At 38.1% G+C, this 22,914-nt stretch overlaps 2 protein-coding genes and 1 pseudogene across 2 annotated transcripts; all 3 read left to right on the top strand.

The window, feature by feature from the left end:
• The first annotated feature begins 15,419 nt into the window (after positions 1-15,419).
• On the top strand, positions 15,420-17,012 carry LOC148553453 (uncharacterized; annotated as a pseudogene).
• A 2,778-nt stretch (positions 17,013-19,790) lies between these two features.
• Positions 19,791-21,003, top strand: LOC107607351 (uncharacterized). Its single transcript, XM_088494823.1, has 4 exons — positions 19,791-19,848; positions 20,386-20,633; positions 20,713-20,916; positions 20,983-21,003. The coding sequence occupies exons 1-4, from the start codon at positions 19,791-19,793 to the stop codon at positions 21,001-21,003; spliced, it is 531 nt and encodes a 176-aa protein (XP_088350949.1).
• A 1,077-nt stretch (positions 21,004-22,080) lies between these two features.
• LOC110264650 (uncharacterized) lies at positions 22,081-22,618 on the top strand. The gene is made up of 3 exons (XM_088494822.1): positions 22,081-22,119; positions 22,201-22,308; positions 22,394-22,618. The coding sequence occupies exons 1-3, from the start codon at positions 22,081-22,083 to the stop codon at positions 22,616-22,618; spliced, it is 372 nt and encodes a 123-aa protein (XP_088350948.1).
• The last annotated feature ends 296 nt before the right edge of the window (positions 22,619-22,914 follow it).

The raw sequence follows: 22,914 nt of genomic DNA, 5'->3' as shown, positions 1-22,914 counted from the left end.
AGCAAGGAATTATAACATCAACTCTAGTGAATCCTCAAAGAGACATTTCATTGATGCCAGGGCATTTTGGCCAGTTTCACTGACCTTTTCTTTACTGTTTTTAAGGTAGTTTCATGCATTTTCTTAGAAAATAAGCTAGTTTTGTGTAGATATTCACTTACATCTTGATTCAAGCATACATTGTGCACTTTACATGATTTCATGAGATTTTTGCATGAATTATATGACAAATTGGATGATGCATGACTCATGACTTGGACTAGAACTTTGATGCACTTTATTGTTTGATTTTAGGACAAAGGAAGCAAAGAAGAACCACGTTAGCAGTCACGTTAGTCCCACTAACGTGACCTCTAACGTGAAATGGGTGCTAACTTGCAAAGTTAATGAGAAAGGTAATCGCCAATAACGCCCTCGAAGCCATCATAAGCCCACGTTAAAAGTCACGTTAACTAAGTTAATGTGAACTTTAATGTGGAAGAAGACAACAAGGCCAACGTTAGTGACACTCTCCTTTGTCACTAATGTTGGACCAAGCTCATAATTGGCCACGTTAGTTGCCACGTTAACTTAGTTAACATGGACTCTAACGTTAAGAAGCAAAAGAGAAGCCAACGTTAGTGACATTCACCTTTGTCACTAACGCTGGCCAAGCCTCCATAAGCCACGTTAACTCCCACGTTAACTTAGTTAACGTGGAAGCTAACGTGGAGAGAGCAATTGATAGCCAACGTTAGTGACACTTACCTTTGTCACTAATGTTGGGGTGCACCACCAAGAGCCACCATGAGCAACGTTAACTCCCACGTTAACTTAGTTAACATGGAAGCTAACGTGGATAAAGAGATAATGAGCCAACGTTAGTGACACTCACCTTTGTCACTAACGTTGGAGATGGCTAGCCTGACTACGTTAGAAGCCACGTTAACTTAGTTAACGTGGACTCTAACGTGAGAAATAGGGGCACATTGGAACGTTAGTGACAAAGGTAAGTATCACTAACGTTCTCGAAGGATTGGCATTACTACGTTAGAAGCCACGTTAACCTAGTTAACGTGGACTCTAACGTAGGGACAAGGGAGGACTCTCCATGTTATTGGGAAAGGTAAGTCCCAATAACGTGTGCGAAGGACTAAGAGGCAACGTTAGTGGTCACGTTAGTGCCACTAAAATTGAAGTCAACGTGATCATATTTGGGTTAGGAACGTTAGTGAAAAAGGTGATTGTCACTAACGTTCTCGAACCCACACTTTCACTTAACGTTGACACCACTAACGTCCTGAGTCAAAGTCCCTGCATACTTCACCTTTTTTCTTTGCAAGCAAAGCTAAGCCCAATGAAAATGATAATTGCTTCAAACTCAAGATTCGGAGGCCCATACCCATGACTTGAAGAGCCAACTAGAAGATGAGAAGAGTAGTATATATAGGAGTAGCTTTGAATTAGTTTGGGAGTTGGAAACTTTAGGGAGCCTTTGGCATAGAGCTACTCTCTGTATTTTACTTTCTCTGCACTTCTAGTTTTACTTTCATCATGTATTCTCCATCTTTGTTTTCATTTTCCAGAGCTATGAACAACTAAACCCCTTTCATTGGATTAGGGAGCTCTGTTGTAATTTGATGGATCAATATTAGTTTTCATTTTCCTTCTTCTATCTTTTCTCTTGATTTTACTAGAAAGCTTTCGATCTTCATCCAATTGGGTAGTTATCTTGGAAAAGAAGCTATTCATATTTGGATCTCTTTTGAACCTTGAAAGAGGAATGAAGAGATCATGCTAGAAATGCTTTCTCATGCTGGACCAAATTGGGTTTGGATGGATATGTGACTATAATCCTACCCACACTTGATTTGGGAAATGCATGTGGTATAATCAGTGACCATACTTCATCTCTTCTCATGAGCAATTGACCAAGGAATTGGCTATTGATCAAGATTTGAGAGATTGAATTACCAAGAAATTGGAATTCGATCACTTAAGATTGCCAAGGAGATCAATGAATGCATTGATTGAGGAAGAGATGAAAATGAGATTAATCCGGAGAATGCAACATCTCCTGAGCCCAATGAACTCCCCATTTCTAATCTTACCCATTCTCTTTAAATTCTGCCATTTACTTTTATGAGCAATTACCCCATTCCCGTTTAAGATTCTGCAATTTACTTTCCGCCATTTACATTCAACTCTTTATTTCTAGCATTTACTATTTCTGCTATTTACTTTCCCGCCATTTAATTTTCTGATTTCCAAAGTTATTAATTGAGGGTAAGCCTGGAAGAATAGAAGAGTTACAGATGAATTTACAAAAAAAACTCAATTGTGTGAAAAAAATCTCAAATTAAATTCTGGTTCGCTCAACTAGAACATTCCTTTAATTAAAGTTGCTTGATCAATCAATCCCTGTGGGATTCGACCTCACTATATTGTGAGTTATTACTTGACGACAATTTGGTATACTTGTCGAAGGGAAATTTGTTGAGAGACAAGTTTCCGTGAGTATCAAGTTTATGGCACCGTTGCCGGAGATTAATTTTGTATCAACAATGATTAAGTTGGAGGATCACTAGATTGAGCATTTGTTATTCTGTAGATTTAAATTTCTGTTTGAGCACTTTACTTCAGTTATTTCAGTTGTTTACACTCTGTTTCACTCACCCACTAACTGTTTGATATATTGCATCACTAACACTAACAGCATTTTTTTTAAAATAGTCTCTGGATCTATTTCCTTGCTTGTGCCTTGTTGGTTGCATGACAGGGAGAAGAAGCGGGGCTTCAATTTCCTTTGATTCTGAACCTGAGAGGACCTTCCTTAGATTAAGGAGGGAAGCAAGAGGAAAGAGAGTAGTTGGTGCTGAGGAAGAGGAAGAGTACTTTGAACCAAACATGGAGGAGAATATGGAGAACCATCATGAAGAAGAGGCTCACAACCATGGCAGAGAAGGTCTAGCAAATCATGCTGGGCAAGAGAGAAGAGTTCTGGGTTCTTACAACAACCCAAACCTAGGAAACTGTGGAAGTAGCATCCAAAGGCCAACCATACATGCCAACAATTTTGAACTAAAGCCACAGCTCATCACCCTTGTTCAGAACAACTGTTTATTCGGAGGGAGTGTCCAAGAAGACCTCAATCAACATCTAACCACCTTCCTGAGGATATGTGATACTGCAAAGTCTAATGGTGTTTATCCTGACACCTATAGACTACTTCTGTTCCCTTTCTCACTCAAGGACAAGGCATCTAAATGGCTGGAGTCCTTCCCAAAGGAATGTTTAGCAACCTGGGAAGAGGTGGTGAACAAATTCTTGGCAATATTCTATCCTCCTCAACAGATTAACAGGCTAAGAGCTGAGGTGCAAACATTCAGGCAGCAGGATGGTGAGACTCTATATGAAGCATGGAAGAGGTTTAAGGACCTAACAAGGAGGTGTCCACCAGATATGTTCAATGAATGGGTGCAGCTACACATTTTCTATGAAGGTCTTTCTTTTGAATCAAAGAAAGCAGTAGACCACTCATCCGGGGGATCTCTGAACAAGAAGAAGACCATTGAGGAGGCCATAGATATCATTGAAACTGTAGCAGAGAATGACTAGTTCTATGCCTCCGAAAGAGGGAACACTAGAGGAGTGATGGAGCTAAACAATGTAGATACTCTGCTGGCCTAAAACAAGCTCATTACCAAGCAGTTGGCTGACCTCACCAAGAAGATGGAGAGGAACTAAGTAGCAGCAATCACCACCTCATCAACAACCCAAGAGGGAGTGAATGCAGAGGCAGAGAGTGAGCAGGAGCAAGCCAACTACATTGGGAATTCACCTAGACAAAATCATGACCCATACTCCAAGACCTACAACCTTGGTTGGAAGAATCATCCAAACTTTGGGTGGGGGAATCAACAAGATCAAAGCCAAGATCAGAGACGTCACAACCCCAACAATAATGCAGCTCACCAACAATTCATACAGAGAACATATCAACACCACCATAACAACACCTCTCCACATCCATATCAAAACCAGAATAACACTCCTCATCCTTCTACCTCCAATCCCAACCTACCATCATCTGATGACAGACTCTCAAAGATTGAGAACCTGCTGGAAGGCATATGCAAAGAGATTCAAGACAACAAGGTGTTCAAGGAGGAAGTGCGAGCAAATTTTAAGAACCAGGGAGACACCATCAAGAGGTTGAAATATCAAGTGGGGTATCTCTCTGAGCAGATTCCCAAACCTACAGATGGATTCCTAAGTGACACAGAGAAAAATCCGAGAGGTGAAACAAAGAAAGTAAGATAGGAAGATTGCAAGATGGTCACTATAATTGGTAAGGAGACTGAAGACAAGCCAAACAAGCCGTCAGAACAACCTGGAGATACCTCGGCAGATAAGAAGGAAAAAGATCACAAAGAACCAAAAATCTCACAACAGGAGCTGCTGAGACTCTATGCACCCTTTCCCCAACTACTCAATGGTACTGTGGAGAAGAGAATATACTCAAGATTTCTTGACTTGTTTGCATCTTTGCATGTAAACATACCATTCATCAAGACCATCCTACAAATGCCTGCATACATCAAGTATATGAAGGAACTGCTTCCCAAGAAAAGCTCACTCAAGGGAGGCCAAACTATAGTGATGAATAAGGAGTGCAGCGCCCTCATTCAACCAGAGTTGCCTACAAAAAGAAAGAACCCAGGGAGCTTTCACATCCCCTGTGCCATAGGAGAAACAATGTTTGATAAAGCACTCTGCGATTTGGGAGCAAGCATCAACTTAATGCCCTTATCCCTTATGAAGAGGCTGCAGATCAATGAGATAATGCCCACAGATGTAGTCATCAGGCTGGCTGACAAAACTCAAAAACAAGTAATAGGAGTGGTGGAAAACGTGTTGATAAAGGTTGGGAAATACTTTCTTCCCACAGACTTTGTCATATTGGACATGGAAGAGAGTCACACTCACCCAATCATATTAGGAAGACCATTCCTAGCTACAACCAGAGCACTCATAGATGTGGAGCGAGGGGAGCTAATCTTGAGGATCCATGATGAACAACTCAGCTTTAATGTCTTCAAATTCTCACAAGAAATAGATCAAAAGAACAAGGAACCAAGGAAGAATCACAGTGAGATAACGAAGGAAGAAACAAGCATTGAAGCACAACCAGCACATCTGGGAACTCCCTTGATTGATGAACAAGGCAAACAGCAACTGCCATAGCTCAAAGAAAATCAGGAGGAACCTAAACCACCAGAACCATATGAGACCAGTAACCACATTTCCTTAGAAGAGGAGGTCACAAAGAGTAAGACAACATCACAAGGAACAAAGAAGAAGGTACCAAGGAGGTGGAGGAACAAGAAGATCCCTACCGAGGACTTCTCTCCAGGGGATAAAGTGATCTCAGCTTACTTCCCAGATATCTCCCCTGATCTCCCCACTGTACCATCTCAGTTACCTAAGGTCTTCACTATCAACAGAGTTCTCTCCTTGGAACATGTAGAGATCATTGATACAACCAATGGATATAGGTCCACAGCAAGAGGGGAGGGCTTGAAGCATTATCAACCTCTCTGATGAAGGAGAAACGTCAAGCTAGTGACGCTAAAAAAGCGCTTCATGGGAGGCAACCCATGTTTCATATGCTTTTAGAAAATAGTGAATAAGTCAATATTCATGAATCCCAACCCAAACTTGACAAACACTTGGTGAAATCCTTACTAGGCAGTATATAGTGAAGAATAAGTTTGGTGTTCAAGGCATGCCGAGAGAGCATGAATGCAATTCAGAGCATGGTAGTCTTGGAGCCTTGAACAAAACTTTTTCATCACAGTGCTACAAACTAAGTTTGGTGCCACCCAAGGTGCCACCAATGTGCATATAAGGATACACAGTTAGTTAGTTAGTTGGTGTTCATGAATAAACAATCTAGTTCTTTTTCTTTATTATTCTAGCCATAAAGTTTAATTTCTCAATGATATTAATTTTTCTTATTTTATTTTTATAGGAAAAGGGAAAGAAGCATTGAAGGGGATTGATTGGACAATTAAATGAGGAAGGTTCGGATAACACAAAAGGAAAATATTTCACACGTGTCTCAAGGGGAAATGCATGGGGAATGGTTGCCATGCAACATTGGAAGAAGAACAAACTTGGAAAATGAACCAACCCCATCAAGTTGGTAATCCTTGTGCTTATTCCATACAAAACCCCATCCGTTCATCATACACCAACCCCATCAATCCACACCTTTCATCTCCTCCTCACTTCCCTATATAAGTGAATCCTAGTCCGTACTTCCCCTTCACACCCAAAGTGCTATTTCTCACACTTCACACCTTTGGCATCCAAATTCCTTCATCACACCCTGTCCTAACCAACCAAATTCCTCATCTATCCGTACCTTTCACTCTCTTCACACAGCAACTCAAATTCATGGCAGTATCAAGCTCCAAGAGGCAAAAGAGGAAGGAACCAATGGAGAGCATCCCTTTTGATGAGAAGAGATCCAAAACTACGTTCCATGAGCTCAAATTTGAACGGATAAAGCTCAAGAAGATACTACCTGAGTTAACATTCCAAATTGACGAGGATGAGTGCCCACAGATTCGAGAGAAAATTGAACAAAGAGGATGGCAAAGGCTCACGAACCCAGAAGGGAAGATCAATGCAAACCTCATCAAAGAGTTCTATGCAAACGTGGTTAGAGAAGATAAAACCAAAGCCCCAACCTTCAAAAGCTATGTAAGAGGAAAAGAGGTCGACTTCAGTCCAAATGCTATAACAAGAGCCCTTCAGCTGAAATCACCATATTTTGATGAGCTTAGTTATCATGCAAGGATAAATAAGAGCCCTGACAATGATGAACTCGAAGAAATAGTGACTGACATATGTGTCATAGGAGCTGACTAGGAAAGGTATGCAGATAAGAGACCCCGGTTCATCAAGAGGGGAGACCTTAGCCCAGAAGCCAAGGGATGGTTTGAACTGGTGAGGAGGCCTATTCTCCCAACTGCAAATAATTCAGAGGTCAATATTAATCGAGCGACTATGGTACATTGCCTAGTACAAAGTGGAGAAATCAATGTGCATGAACTCATAGCTAAGGGCATTCAAGAGTCAGCTGAGAAGGTTGATTCGGGTGCCAGGCTTTGGTACCCCAGCACCATTCTCAGATTGTGAACAAAAGCCAAGGTAGTCTTCGAGGATAGCAATCCAGACTGGGTGAACCCTGGGAGGCTAGTTACACTCCAGCGTCTGATCTATACTACGCCCGCCCAACAACAAAGAAGACCTCAAATAGGAAAGCGAAAACCAAAAGAAGGAGCTCATCAAGAAGAGTCTCATCATGAAGAATATCAACAAGAAGAACAGTATGACCCAACCAACTTGAATCTGAATCATCTTCTAAGAGACATTGAAGACTTGGGGATAAGACATATGGAAGGACAAGAGCAAATACTAAACCTTCAGTCCAACTGGATGAGCCAACAAGAAGAGTGGCAGAAACAACAAATGGAGCAGCAACAGGAACACTACTCCCAGCTCACTCAAGCCATCAACCAAGTGAATAAGAGGCAAGAGCGTCGAGATAAGCGCTTGCAAGAACTCAACCAGCAGCAGCTAGCTCAGATGAAAGCATTCAACGAGTTCAGTGTACTTAATGAAGGACGGCAACTACATAGGGAGGAGTTCAACGTAAACACTCAAGCCAAGTTAAACTACATGTCTAGTCATATGCATCATCTATATTATGCCATCCCTATATATGATGAGGTCCAAAAAGATTTTATATAACAAGAAGAAAGGAAGGTGAAACAGCAGAAGGAAACATTAAAGAAGAATATGGAAGATGCTGGTTTCTGGAAGAAGTTGATTGGAAAAGGAAAAGAAAGTGGGAGTACGAGCACCCAAGAGGGACATAAAGAGGACAAACAAGGAGGGGAGCATGGGCATCCACATGAGTAAAAGGTGGTGGAGTTCCTTCTTTGGTCAATCTTTTTCTATGCTTTAAATAAGGAAGATCTTGTATGAAATAGAACATGCTTCCATGTTAGTTTGAACCTTTTAAATTCTGTCTTTTAAGTTTTTCATTGCTTAGGTCTAGGATTGCTAGTCTGAATGTCATTACTGCATCATTTCCTTACTTACTTGTATGCTTGTCCCTTCGAATCAAATGAAAAGAAAATGAGTGTTTTATAAAAGACCAGAGTGGAGTTCATACTATGGAGTAAGTTCCTAAGTTTGTGGTGTAGTCATAAGTTAGCTAAGTTAGTTCACCAACAAGGTGGGAAGACAACTATCTGTCCTAAATCATATGCTTTGAACACACCCCATGAGACTAGCTAAACAACAAGATCCTAATAAGAAAAAGGGAAAGAACAATCAAAGTTGAAGAATAAAAGAAAAAAAATAGCAAGAAAAAAGGCTAGGCACCAAGGGTTTGAGTCTTGAGGGATGTGTCTGTGGTGTTCCTGTACCAAGGATCTGCTTGGATTACTAAGCTCTCAGGGGTGCTTTATCACCTGGTAACTTGGGTTAACTAACCCGGGATTATCAGCTGAAAGTCCACTATCAAGAGCAATCTTTGCTACAGAACATTTAGTAACCCAAAGAGGTGCTGGACACCAAGACCTCAAGGAAAGAAAATAAACAAACCATATGCCTGTGGTGTGTATGTATGGGGGAGAGACTTGAGGAAGTAGGTCCTTAGCGGTGCTTCAACACCTAGCACCTTGAACGAACTGGTTCGGGAGTGTTGGCTGAAAGCTTATTCTAAAGAGTTGCCCCCTTATAGAGCACTTAGCCTAAGAACACAAATAAGCCCTGACAACGTTAGTGGTCACGTTAGTGCCACTAACGTTGAAGTCAACGTGATCATATTTGGGATAGGAACGTTAGTGAAAAAGGTGATTGTCACTAACGTTCTCGAACCCACACTTTCACTTAACGTTGACACCACTAACATCCTGAGTCAAAGTCCCTGCATACTTCACCTTTTCTCTTTGCAAGCAAAGCTAAGCCCAATGAAAAGGATAACTGCTTCAAACTCAAGATTCAAAGGCCCATACCCAAGACTTGAAGAGCTAACTAGAAGATGAGAAGAGTAGTATATATAGGAGTAGCTTTGAATTAGTTTGGGAGTTGGAAACTTTAGGGAGCCTTTGGCATAGAGCTACTCTCTGTATTTTACTTTCTCTGCACTTCTAGTTTTACTTTCATCATGTATTCTCCATCTTTGTTTTCATTTTCCAGAGCTATGAACAACTAAACCCCTTTCATTGGGTTAGGGAGCTCTGTTGTAATTTGATGGATCAATATTAGTTTTCATTTTCCTTCTTCTATCTTTTCTCTTGATTTTACTAGAAAGCTTTCGATCTTCATCCAATTGGGTAGTTATCTTGGAAAAGAAGCTATTCATATTTGGATCTCTTCTGAACCTTGAAAGAGGAATGAAGAGATCATGCTAGAAATGCTTTCTCATGCTGGACCAAATTGGGTTTGGATGGATATGTGACTATAATCCTACCAACACTTGATTTGGGAAATGCATGTGGTATAATCAGTGACCATACTTCATCTCTTCTCATGAGCAATTGACCAAGGAATTGGCTATTGATCAAGATTTGAGAAATTGAATTACCAAGAAATTGGAATTCGATCACCTAAGATTGCCAAGGAGATCAGTGAATGCATTGATTGAGGAAGAGATGAAAATGAACTTGATCCGGAGAATGCAACATCTCCTGAGCCCAATGAACTCCCCATTTCTGATCTTACCCATTCTCTTTAAATTCTGCCATTTACTTTTATGAGCAATTACCCCATTCCCATTTAAGATTCTGCAATTTACTTTCCGCCATTTACATTCAGCTCTTTACTTCTAGCATTTACTGTTTCTGCTATTTACTTTCCCGCCATTTAATTTTCTGCAAATCTATTCTGGTTCGCTCAACTAGAACATTCCTCTAATTAAAGTTGCTTGATCAATCAATCCCTGTGGGATTCGACCTGACTCTATTGTGAGTTATTACTTGACGACAATTCGGTATACTTGCTGAAGGGAAATTTGTTGAGAGACAAGTTTCCGTGAGTATCATTCATATCTATCAATAAAGAATAATTGAGCTGCATTTTGTCTGCATAAAACCCATGGTCCAAATTCAATTACCTGCTAAATAATGGCATATATGCTTCTCTGCTTTATTTCATTTCTTCACATGTTTAGTGCTTGCTTGGGGACAAGGAAGATTTAAGTTTGGTGTTGTGATGACAAGTCATCTTATGCTAGTTTTACAAGCATTTTTCACTTGTTTCATTAGGTTTTATGCACTTTCTTGCACAATAAGTAAGTGATTGGTGTGGATTTTCATGATTATTTTAAATCAATCAAACATCATTTATTTTACACAAAATCATAAGGTTTATGCTAGAATTAATTGATTTTATGAATGATGCACTACAAGAAAAATACCCATTCAGCCACACTTTTTTTAAGCTACATTTGAAAAGCGTAGCCTATTCATAGAATAGGCTACGCTTTTCTCCGTGTTGCCTTTTTATAAGAGAAAAGGATACACAATTGTGGCATCATTTAAAAAGTGTAGCCTTAGGTATTATAGAAATCACTTATAAAGCGTAGCCGTAGATTGATACCTATGGATTCACTTTTCGTATCAAAGGGAACGCTTTTAGAAAGTAGCCTATTTATTAAGTTTTGGGTGCATTTTAAAAGTGATGCCTAATGTATCTAGAACTAAAAATTTAATACTTGTCAAATTTTTTCCCTCTTAACTTTTTATCCAGTTCACACTTAATGAAAAATTTCCCTCTAAGAGAAGAAAACCATTTCACCTTTCACAAAAAAAAAAAAAAAAACTCAGCTCACACTCAGCTCACAAAGAAAACCATTTCACCCTTTTAGAAGAAAACCCTCAGCTCACTCATCATCACCCTCAGCTCACTCATCATCACCCTCAGAAAACCCTCACTCACCACTCACCACTGACTCATCATTGCGAATTGAAGCTAACCACTGACCCCCACTCACCACTCACCCTCAGCTCACTCATCATCACCCTCAAAAAACCCTCACTCACCACTCATCATCGTGAATCGAAGCTAACCACTGACCCTCACTCACCACTCATCGCCACACACCACCCCCACTAACCACTAAACACTGACTGTCAATCGAAGCTAAGTCGCCCTCTTGCACAGATCGTAGCGCGCCACCCAGACCGTTCATCTACCTTCGTAGTCTCTGCTCTCACCATCACTGGTCACCATCGTCGTATCTGCACTCACTGTCGCCGCTCAACCAAGTTGTCTCTGCTCTCACCGTTGTATCTCACTCTTGTTGTCTCTGTGCCGACCGTCGCCGCGCGCCTAGCATCATCGTTCTCTCTGCTCACCATCATCGAGAAGGTGTGTATAGATTTTCATTTAGTTCTGAAATTGGAGGTTTAGGGTTCCGATTTAGGGTTTTTAATTTGGGAGTTTTGTACACTAATTGCCTGTTATCCGTGAAATCTGAAGTTTGGTTTAGTTCAAGTGATTCAGTTGTTGTTTACTGAAATCTGAATTGACTAGAGGTTGCTTGTTGTTCTAAACCATACTTGTTTGGGTAATAGAAAAATGAAATGCAGTCACTGCCATCACATGGAACTAATTGGTTATGATTCTTTATTGCTTCCTTAATTGCCTCCGGTAAGACAAGAAAATCGAGATTTCTTAATATATTTCTGTCACGAATAATTCTATGAATCAAGGTTTCTTCTGTACAGAAAAAATCATTGAATAGTTCTTCTACATAGAAATTAAAAGTAGTATATGGTTCTTTAATTAGAGGTCACAAGAGAGCAAAGTATATGGTTCTACTTATATATGCATAGAGAGAAAGGGCTGAAACAGTTGATGGACAAAGATAGTGTGGTGCACAAAAAGGTGAAATAGATGAAGGATATGGCTGGAAAAGCTGTCCTTAATGGTGTTCTTCTTTGAATTCTGTTGAAGAACTAATTGAGGATATCGTAGGTAGCAATTTATAACTATTCTGTTGTGTTTCATGAATATAGTTTTCCTTTCTTAGAATCAATGAATAAATTAGTGTGATAGAGAATTTTCTGACTAATATGACATAAGTTAGAAATTAAATTATTGTAGTTGGTCTATCAATTTTTCTTGAACTGTTGCCAGATCTTTCTATTCCCATATGCTCTATTTTAATGTTGACTAAACCTCTATGATAGTGATGCTATTAGCTTTAGCACTAAGTCATACTTATTATCATTAGTGGAAAATTACAAATTACAATTCTTTCATCTTCGTGACCTACTTCCTTATATATACGCCTGCTGAATGGTGTTATCAAGTTTAAAAGCATTCAAACTACTTTAAACAGTTGAAAGAAAGATCAAAAAAACTATGATACGAAATGCAACATGGTTAAGAAGTTATTAGATCTCTGCTTATCTGAGACAGAATCCTACTTAGTTTATTGAAATTCAATTGTTTTTAGGTTTTTTTATACTACAATATCTAGGAATATCAATATGTATCATTTCTCCTTTTATTCATGGTTGGTTTTTTCATTAGCTTATTCATTGATACTGAATCCTTGCCAGAAATATCATTTAAATCTTTTTTTCCTTTAATAAAAACTCTCAACTTCTAATTCTAGTATCTTTAACATGCAATAGTTAGTTGTTGTTAAATTACTAAAATTCTAGGTCAGGTAAGGATCATGATTCCTAAGATCACAGCATGATCTTTTGCAGAAGAATTACTAACTAGATCCTAATTTTGAATGAGTTCAACCATGGTATGACTTTGACTTATTGAAGCTTAGTCCATTGTAAGACATCAAGCCACAATTTTTTGTAGTTTCCTAAGGAATGCTTGAGCACAATGTTGGTGGGTTTCGATTTGACCAGAGAGAGGTAGTTCATAGTTGCAAGATTGATCCTTGTGTTCAGAGAGTTTTATCAGTATGTTAAACTTGTGTTCCATGTGATTGTATTTGTATTTTTCTTACTTGTTTATTTTGAGTTTTTGACCTTAATTATGTGATGAATGTTGCAGGCAAGACGAGCTTTGAGAGCGTTGAGGGCAGTGGTGAGGCTGCAGGCTATATTTCGCGGAAGGCTAGCGAGGAAGCAAGCTGCTGTTACTCTAAGGTGCATGTAGGCTCTTGTTCGAGTTCAAGCTCGCGTCCGCGCTAGGAATGTGAGGGACTCTCCAGAAGGAAAAGCCGTGCAGACACTATTAGATCAGTACCGTAACCAAGCTGATCCTATCAAGGAGGCTGAGGTATTGTAAAAGCTTTTTAAATTCCTCCCCCCAAAAAAGATTCTATAATGGAGAAAAATACTCATGTCATCCAAAGATATATACATAACACTCAAGTTAGTCCTGCATTGATCTTAAATGTCATTGTAGTCTCTCTTTTTTGAAATTGATATAAATTTTTAGTTCTCTTAGACATCAATATGTATCATTGCCAACTTGCTCATTCTGGTAAACTTTTTTTTTTAATTTTTCCCACTTAAATCACCTCAAGTGAAGATATTTCTGGTGCTTTTTCCAATTTTAATCTGTACCCCGTACTGGGTATTTCAATTTGATTAATTTATTTATTTTTCTTATATTAATATAATAATAATAATAGTTTTTTATTATGGTTATGAAATCTGGGTTCTGATTTTTTGGTCTCCTGAAGAATATGTGTGTGTGTGTGTGGCTTTTTTCTGAATTACTTAAAATGCACAAGTGTTAGCTTGGATCTATGTCTTTTGGTTGGTCATCCTAATAAATGGGGTTGCTTGGTGGTTTAGTATTGAGGGTTGTTCTACCTGCTCTGTTTAACTGTTTTGAGGGTACGGTTTATAATATTAGGAGTATGAGGGTGGTTGTTGTTCTATCTTTGTTGAGGTTGATGGTGCACCTGTGTCACTTAATTAGGACATGTTGCTACAACACTATGCCATTGCCCATGTAATTTATCACACATTTTACGAAATATAACACAATTGATTATCTTGTTCTTGAAAGTTGGAGTCATCGATGCAAGAGTCCATGTCATCAAAACAAGATCCTTCAATTTTCACTCTTTATACTTGTCTGATTTTGTAGTTGATGGTTTTCCACCTTTTTTTAGCAAATTGAGATGAATTTTTTTCTTTTGAAAAATAATCTCCTAAAGATTGGCTCTGTACAGTGATGAGTATAGTTTTGTGCCATGTACTATCTAATTAAGATTCATGCCATATTATTATTGTGATAACAAATGATTATTGTTTGTCTACTTTAACTTTATTCTTTGTTGATTGAGATTCAAGAAACTGCATGTAATTAAACAGGATTAGATTAAAGAGAGGTGGCATTTATTTCTTTGGTCTCTTTAATTATAGTAATAAAAAAAGTCAAAACCCAATGAAATTGAAAATGAATTGAATCTGAATTATTTGACTGAAAAAAGGAAACATTAAAATTCTCTCCGCTTAAAATTTCTTGATTCCTTCAAATTTGTGTGAAAAAATCAGCTTGCATAAAGTTAATTAGAACTATTTCCCTAAAAATTACTATTATTATAACTCTTTTCATTATTATTAAAGAACATTCTTTGCCAACTGGATATATAGTTGCATTGCTTGGGTGCTCTGTTTTTCGAAAGAGCCATTCCCATTATGGAATAGCCAAACAAGGGTACACTAGTTATGAATATCATGAGCTATGTATATATATAATATTGATATAACATGCTGGAGTGGATCACAGAGCAGAAGAATATTAATTAATTAAAAAATTAGAGTGGTAAATATCATAGTTTTACACAATAATATTTTGTATTTTTACTTAATTAGATTGCCGTTATCTGTTGAATAATTTAATTGCTGCTGCTGCTGCTGGGTCCCAAATCTGTTTGATTGTATCAATTTAATTCTTGCTAAATGATGATTGTGCTAAATTCGTGGTTAAATGGTTGGATATGGCAATTACAATTTTTTTTGTCTGTAATTTTTACAGTTATTCGTGGTTAAGGTTGAAGGCGAAAGTTTTTGGTTAAGGTCTTCCAAGAAGATTTTGTTAAAACGTTGATCGTGTCATGGCAAGGTACAATGCATACTTTAATTCTTTTGATTTGTTAGTTTTGAAGTTGCAATTTAACTTATTATATTTGTACTATAAATTCTATGTTTCTCTTTATTTGTTTTACCTCAATATGTTTCTAGAGAATTACTTCTAAGACTAGGAACTATTTCCCAACCTAGTTACAAGTCTTTGAATGTCCTTTTCATTGCCCATTCCCTTTGTAGCGAATAACTCCCTGCCTCCTCTATTCTTCTAATCTTCACTTTGCGACCCCTTATAAATTTTCCGCCTAAAAAATTTAATAATTATCGATTAGGTTTTGTGATATGCCAAAGGATTGGATGGATCTACCGAGGTATAGCGAAGAGTATATCAATGGTGTTATTAGTTTTTTAGACTTTGCATACTCTGAGGGAGAACCGGACGGACGACAAATTCAATGTCCTTGTAAGAGGTGTTGTAACATTAATTGGTATAGAAGAGATGTGGTATTCGACCATTTAGTAGCCGACGGATTTGTTAAGGGATATAGAACATGGATTAATCATGGCGAATGGGCAATCCCGATGGCGGTTGACGATGACACGGATGATGAAGAAGGTGCACGTGATGACATCGAAGGACTGCTTAATGATGCATTTGGAGATGTATCTCATGCTGAGGGTGTTACTGTAGGTCAAAATGAAGAGGCTAAAAAGTTTTACAATTTAATAGATGGGGCAAGTCAAGAGTTATATCCGGGTTGCAAGAAATTTTCTACAGTATCTTTTACCATCCGTCTGTACTTGTTAAAGTGTTTACACGGTTGGAGCAATGCCTCCTTCACTTCACTTCTTGAGCTATTGAAAGAGGCCATGCCTGACATTAACATACCTTCATCTTTCCATAAGACAAAGTCTATGATAAGAGATTTAGGTCTAGATTATAAAAAAATTGATGCTTGTCCTAATGATTGCCTCCTGTATAGAAAAGAACTAAAGGATGAAAAACACTGTAGTGTGTGTGGAACTTCTCGATATAGTAAAAATTCCAGTGATAATAGCGAGAACCAACCTGACAAGAAAGGTCATCTGATTCCTGCAAAGACTCTGAGATACTTTCCTATAATTCCAAGACTTCAGAGATTATTTATGTGCTCAAAGACGGCAGCTAGTCTGAGGTGGCATGATGAGGAGCGCGTAAAAGATGGGACGTTAAAGCATCCTGCTGATGGCTTGGCATGGAAGAACCTTGATGAAATGGATGAAGAATTTACAAAAGAATCTCGCAACATTAGACTAGGCTTGTTAAGTGATGGGTTCAACCCATTTCGTAGCATGAACATTTCTTGGAGCACGTGGCCCGTGATGCTGATGGTATACAACTTGCCTCCGTGGATGTGCATGAAACCCGAATATTGTATGCTTTCTTTGCTTATTCCTGGGCCACAATCACCTGGTAAAGACATTGATGTGTATCTACAACCATTGATTGAAGACTTGAAGTTGTTGTGGGAAAAAGGGATCGAAACCTATGATGCGTCAAAGAATGAGACCTTTCACATGCGGGCAGCTCTTTTGTGGACAATCAACGATTTTCCTGCTTATGCTATGTTGTCTGGGTAGAGTACAAAGGGAAAGTTGGCTTGCCCTTGTTGCAACAAAAATACCAGTAGCTTACAATTAAAACATAGTCGGAAGACAGTTTATATGGACCATCGTGTCTTTTTACCCATGGATCATCCATGGAGAACCAATACAAGGTCTTTTAATGGGAAGCAGGAATTAAGACCCCCTCCACCTGTTATAGAAGGACCCGAAATTTTTGAGATGCTACTAAATGCTGAGAATGTCTTTGGAAAGAAGCAAAGTACATCAAATAGTTTCCCATGGAATTGGAAAAAAAGATCAATTTTCTTTGAATTGCCTTACTAGCACAAGAACCCACTGCGTCACAACTTAGATGTCATGCACATAGAGAAGAATATACTTGACAGTGTAATTGGAACTCTCTTAGATATCCCAGGTAAGACAAAGGACCATTTGAATGCTCGATATGACTTAAAAGAAATGGGTATCTGGAAAAATCTTCAACCAAAGGAGGTGAATAATGGCAAGAGAACAAAGTTGGCAAAGGCATGCTTTTCTATGACTGCTGCAGAGAAGTCAGTTTTTTGTGGTGTTTTGAAGACAACAAAGCTACCTGATGGCAGTGCTTCGAATATATCACGCTGTGTACATCTAGGAGAAAGAAAAGTTTCTGGGTATAAGACCCACGATGCTCAATTTACGCTTCACTATTTACTACCAATACTAATTAAAAGCATCCTTCCTGATCATATGGCTATTCCGTTGATTCGACTAAGTTCCTTTTTTCGTCGCTTGTGCAAAAAGTTCATCACACTGGAAGAGATAGATTTACTGGAGTTAGAGATTGTGGAAACATTATGCCAGCTTGAGAGGATCTTTCCCCCTAGTTTTTTTGACATAATGGTTCATCTTCCCATTCATTTAGCAAATGAGGTGAGATTGGGAGGTCCGGTGCAGTTTCGTTGGATGTATCCTCCGGAAAGGTACATGTGTACATTAAAGTCATATGTTTGCAACAGAAGTCGGCCCGACGGTTCTATTGCAGAGGCATATCTGGCTGAGGAGTGCTTAACTTTCTGCTCAAGATACTTGCATGGAGGTGTGCAAACAAGACTTAATAAGCGGCCTCGGAATGATGATGATCCTAACGAAGATGAAGTTGTGCCATCAAAGTTGTTTTCTAACAAAGGTCGTTCGTTAGGCGTGGGAAATGGAGAACCAATTAATCTAGATGACAGATCAATTGCTCAAGCCCATGTGTATGTATTACACAATTGTGAAGAAGTGGCAGATTATGTTAGGTAACTTAATTAAACTTTTTTTATTCCGATCAAGTTCACCCATATTTTTTAGATCAAACCTAACTATTATTAATTATAGAGAGCATGAGGAAGAGGTTAACAATCAGCGGAGAACGAAATGGAGAAAAGCAAAAGTTCACAACAAAACATTCGCGCAGTGGTTTGAAACTTGTGCGAGGGATCCAAATGTGCCTTTCTGGCTAAAAGAATTATCTCGAGGTCCAAGCTCTGTTGCAAGAAGATTTTCTGGATATGTAATTAATGGATACAGGTTTCACACGGTGGAACGTGAGGCAAGGAGAAAAACACAAAATAGTGGTGTCACATTAACTGCTTTAACTTCAAGCTTTGCAAGTGCTAAAGATCAAAGTCCAATCCAAGACAATGTAGCTTATTATGGCAGTTTGTTTGAGATAGTAGAGTTAGACTATTTTGGGCGTTTTAAGGTTGTCTTATTTCGGTGTGAGTGGTACGATGCTGGGAGAGATAAGTATGGGCTTACATTTGTTCACTTCCATAAGAAATGCTTCCAGGATGAACCTTTTATACTAGCATCTCAAGCACATCAGTGTTTTTATGTGCAAGATCCATATGAACATAACAAACATTATGTTATGGAAACTGTCCCAAGAGACTTATTTAAAACAAGCGATGAATATGAGTCTGAGGCCCGTCAAACACACTATAGTGAACAACACGAGCGTATAACGAACCCTGCCATACCAGCTGATGATGATGAACTTATTCTGGAGAGGACTGATTTACGACCCACGGTTATTGAAACGGTTCCCCAAGTGACTTCTGCCCAAGAATATGAGGCAGACTTCATTGGAGATTCTGATTCTGATTGGTCATCCTAAGCAATTTATTGCTTAATATGTACATATGTATACTTAAGTTTTCTTCTTCACATTTTTATTTGTAAGTAATACTTATTTTTTAGTTAATTTGTCAGTCTCTTACATTTTTCTTATATTGATTTTGATGGGTATATTGACTCTACTTAACTAATTTATTTGTGTAGGAATAAGGAATTTATTGATCTTAAAGCTACATCAAGTAAGAATTTGCTTAGACAATTCGAGGCTAAGAGACAAAGGATTGTAACTGAACGCAAGAAATATGAAATGGAAGCTGCAGCTGCTAATGACAAGGAGAAAGCTGAGCGAAGGGTGGATGAACCTGAAAGTCAATTGGAGATGCGTGCAACCAAAGGACAGAAGAAATCCACATCAAAGAAGCTGGATTTTAGTCATCTACAAAGCACATTCGACTCTATTAGCAAAAGGACTACTCCACGCCTACCACCTTGGAAGTACAGCCAAAAATTCCACCGCAACAGCCAGAAAATAAAAAGAGAAAGGAGCTATTGACTATGTCTACTGCTGAGAAAGTCAAGAATGGAGTGTAGGGTGGAAAATCAACACAAGGCTTGAAGAAGTCTAAGCCTACAAACATGGAGGCAGATGAACTTACAAGGAAGCTCGAAGCAATTCGTAAACTGAAAAAGAACGTGTCAACAAGTCTAAGCCAAGAGCGGAGTTGTCCAAGTTCTACTCAACTCACAATCAATAAAGGGCAGCAGCAAAATATTCAACTCACAGATGAAGAGACTCAAACAGGGCAAGATGACACAACTTTGCCTTCTCCTGAAACTACCCCACACAATGAAAGTGCAATGTTGGAGCAAGGAATATCAACAAAGGGTAAGAGGATGCCAGGAGTAAAGGCTACAACAATTGACGAATTCTTAAAGGAAAATGGGATAGATGTGGAAATTGAAGGAACAAGCACTGAACTAAGTGAGGACGGGGAAGAAAGCATGGCACTTGATAAAGACTATTATCAACATGTGATGGAGGACATTGATGATGAAGAAGGTACTGTTTTGCTCTGCTTCTACTGATGATAAATATTTATTTTTTTTTAAATTGTTATAGAAAAACTGGACTGGTAGATCTAGTTGTTTGAAGCTGCGACTACATGCATTGTGTGAACACTTTATGATTGATCCCTACTACCATTAGTTTACTTAGATTCTGATATGACACGTTTGAAGCAAAAGGCACTTATCTTAATTACTTTTCAGGTGAATTATTATTATGTGGAATTTCTAAATCTGGAAGCTTTAATTACCAACATGAATATCTCTATCTGCCAATGCATGTGGAGTATGTAATTTCATAATTGGCCAGTGGCCACAATTAAGTGAAGTCCATGATGTGGAATGAGCTTAAAAATTGTGTGCTTTGATCGATTTCTAGAATAGCTAAAACTTGTCCACTTCATGGTATCAACTACATATGTCAGATTTATAATTTTTATAATTTTTATATTTGTGTACTTGTTTGCTTTATATGCTTGTTGAGCTCGAGTTAATTAAGCATAATCTGATGTTGACCAATGAATGAAACTAGGAGAGCCAAAGAAGAAGAAAACCCGTGGAAAAACAACTTGCAAGGAGATTTATGCAAGGACTATGGAACAGCGGGAAGAAGTCACTTTTGATCTTGGACAGCCCGTAGGACCAACCGACCAAAGTGTTTCTAATTTAACTAGTTTTGTTGGCACTATTGGTAGAAATAAAAGATTCGTTAGTCTTTTGTACACTAGTTGGCATGCTGTTCCTCCTAAAGCTAAGAAGTTCATGTGGGACTATGTTAACGTAAAACACTTGGTAATTATTGATTTCAGTTTTTTTTATTCAGCACAAGAGCATATAACAATTACCTATAATCATGCAGACCAAGTTTCTCCTCCCAGACAGTGGAGAAAAGTGGGTAATGCAAGCGATTCGAGATGCTTGGAAGTGGTTCAAAGGAAAGATTAAGCAAAAGCACTTCGTTCCCTATGATACTATTGAAGATATGGTGAAGAATCGACCCCCTCAAGTACCAGAAAGTGGTTTCATAAAATTGATCTATTATTGGAGTCATCCTCTAATCCAGGTAAAAGACTATATATGTCGACTTTTTATGTGAAACTATTTGACTATTGAAAGAGCAATTTGGCAGATGAAGGATCTGAGTAGCTAGCTTTTTAGTTCTTACACATAATCTCTTATTGTAGAATACCTTTTCCCCTTGAATTTACTTTTGTAATTTTTCTGCATCTGATGCTTCTGATTTGGAAGTGGGGTTCTGTTCTGTTTCATACTTCATTTTTCAAGTTTGAGATTGATTTTTTTTCTCTTTCTTTCTTTCTTTCCCTTCCCACTGAAGTTATATATAAAATTTGAATCTTTCTTACTTTAATATGTTAAGAAATTATGTATAAATTTTGTTCACTGTATTTATGAACATATATACTCTTGAGATTTGAGGTTCGTGTCAAACTCGAGAGTTCATCTAAATTCATGGAGCTTAGCTAAACTCGAATCGTCAAACTCAACCCTGATTCTTTAAGCCTTCAATCTGGAAACAGTTCTAAATTTGATACAGTTCTGCATAGGATGCAAATAATATAACACTAATTGTGGTGTGGACTACTTGGAACATTGAATTATCCATAGGTTTTGGTTGCTTCTGTAAATACTTGTGGTTGAAAACCTTTGTATAGTCATCTAACAAGTTCTATTTTTCAATGTGATATAACACTTTCTGCCAAGTTATTTTTTTTATTTAATTTGAGTAATAGATTTTCTCATGAAAACCACATCTGAATTTTGCTTTTACTGGATTGACTTATAGGTCACTGGAATTAATTGATTGAATGATGAGGGGTTTGGGTAAGCATATTTTACACGAGATGAGATGTCATTGCCTTTTGCAATTGGAATACTAAAATGGAAGTATAAAGCTAAGAAGGAAGTGGAAATCATGAAAAATGTGAATGGATATTTTCGGTTATAAAATTTACTTGATCATGTGATGTGTGAATTTTTACAGTTGTGAAAAAACTGAACAGGTGTTCCAATGTATTATAAATAGATCTTTTATGCTTGCTTTTGGGTATTGTTCAGTGCTTTAGCTTAATAATGCAGCCTTGCTAGTCGATTTTCCTAACTCATTATGCTGCACGTTTTAGTAACTGTATGCTAACTTTTTATTCACTTCCAGTCAATAAGTCAAAGAAACAAGCAACACAAGGAAAATGTGAAGTTTCCACATCGCATGGGGCCTATCAATTTCGGAAGAGTACAAGTGGCTATGGTAAATAGTAGATTTATATTTATTAGAATTTATATTTGCATAAATTGAAGGAAGAAATCGAAGTATGATCTTATTTTGCAGCAAGCAACAAAGGAAACAAAGGAGGAACCAAAAAGGTTTGAGATGTTCATTGCTACCCGAACAAGTCGGAAGAGGAAAGGAGTGGATGAGGAAACACAAACTGCTGTTGTAAGAGTTCATTAAATAATTCATAATTACATTTCAAATTTAAGATATAGTAACTAACTCAGCTTTAAATGTTTCTTCTATGCAGGAAGACTTCCAACACCGCCAAGCTGCTGGTGAAACAGAAGAGGAAGCATTTGAGGCCTTATTCGGGAAAGAACAACCAGGTCGGGTAAGGTTGTATGGAAGATCTGTGACAAAGACTGATTTAAAAAAATATGCTAAAATTAATGAAATCAAGAATCAGCACAAAGAGGAAGTGTCCAGTCTGAAGGATAAACTTGGACACATGGAGGCCCAACAGCAAAAATAAGAGGCCAAACAGCAAAAACAAGACGAAGAGATTCATGGGTTGCGAAATATGATCAAGTTATTACTGCAGCGATCGGAACCTGGAATGAGGCCAGAAGAACTAGAAGCTTTATTACAAGACGCCCAACAGTCTCCTATTGATGCGAATAGCGGCCATGGATCAACACATTTTCCGAACTTAGATGTGGTATGTCCTTATCTATTCTTTGTTCCATAGTTTTTTACTTGCATTTACATTAATTGCTATGGCTGAAAATGTTTGTTGGCTTTATTAACACTGAAGTTGTATTGCTATGG

The sequence above is a fragment of the Arachis ipaensis genome, chromosome B7 (assembly GCF_059453495.1).
Source record: "Arachis ipaensis isolate K30076 ecotype BB chromosome B7, ASM5945349v1, whole genome shotgun sequence".
In the NCBI taxonomy this organism is placed as follows: Eukaryota; Viridiplantae; Streptophyta; class Magnoliopsida; order Fabales; family Fabaceae; genus Arachis; species Arachis ipaensis.
This window is presented reverse-complemented; position numbering and strand designations above follow the sequence as displayed.

What these genes read in the sequence shown, in the direction of transcription:
- LOC107607351 (XM_088494823.1), top strand. Translation starts at nt 19,791, where the DNA reads ATGGCACTTGATAAAGACTATTATCAACATGTGATGGAGGACATTGAT. An exon ending in GGACATTGATGATGAAGAAG is followed by an intron (nt 19,849 to 20,385) that starts GTACTGTTTTGC and finishes GAATGAAACTAG; the next exon opens with GAGAGCCAAAGAAGAAGAAA. An exon ending in TCATGTGGGACTATGTTAAC is followed by an intron (nt 20,634 to 20,712) that starts GTAAAACACTTG and finishes ATAATCATGCAG; the next exon opens with ACCAAGTTTCTCCTCCCAGA.
- LOC110264650 (XM_088494822.1), top strand. Translation starts at nt 22,081, where the DNA reads ATGGGGCCTATCAATTTCGGAAGAGTACAAGTGGCTATG. An exon ending in GAAGAGTACAAGTGGCTATG is followed by an intron (nt 22,120 to 22,200) that starts GTAAATAGTAGA and finishes CTTATTTTGCAG; the next exon opens with CAAGCAACAAAGGAAACAAA. An exon ending in AGGAAACACAAACTGCTGTT is followed by an intron (nt 22,309 to 22,393) that starts GTAAGAGTTCAT and finishes TCTTCTATGCAG; the next exon opens with GAAGACTTCCAACACCGCCA.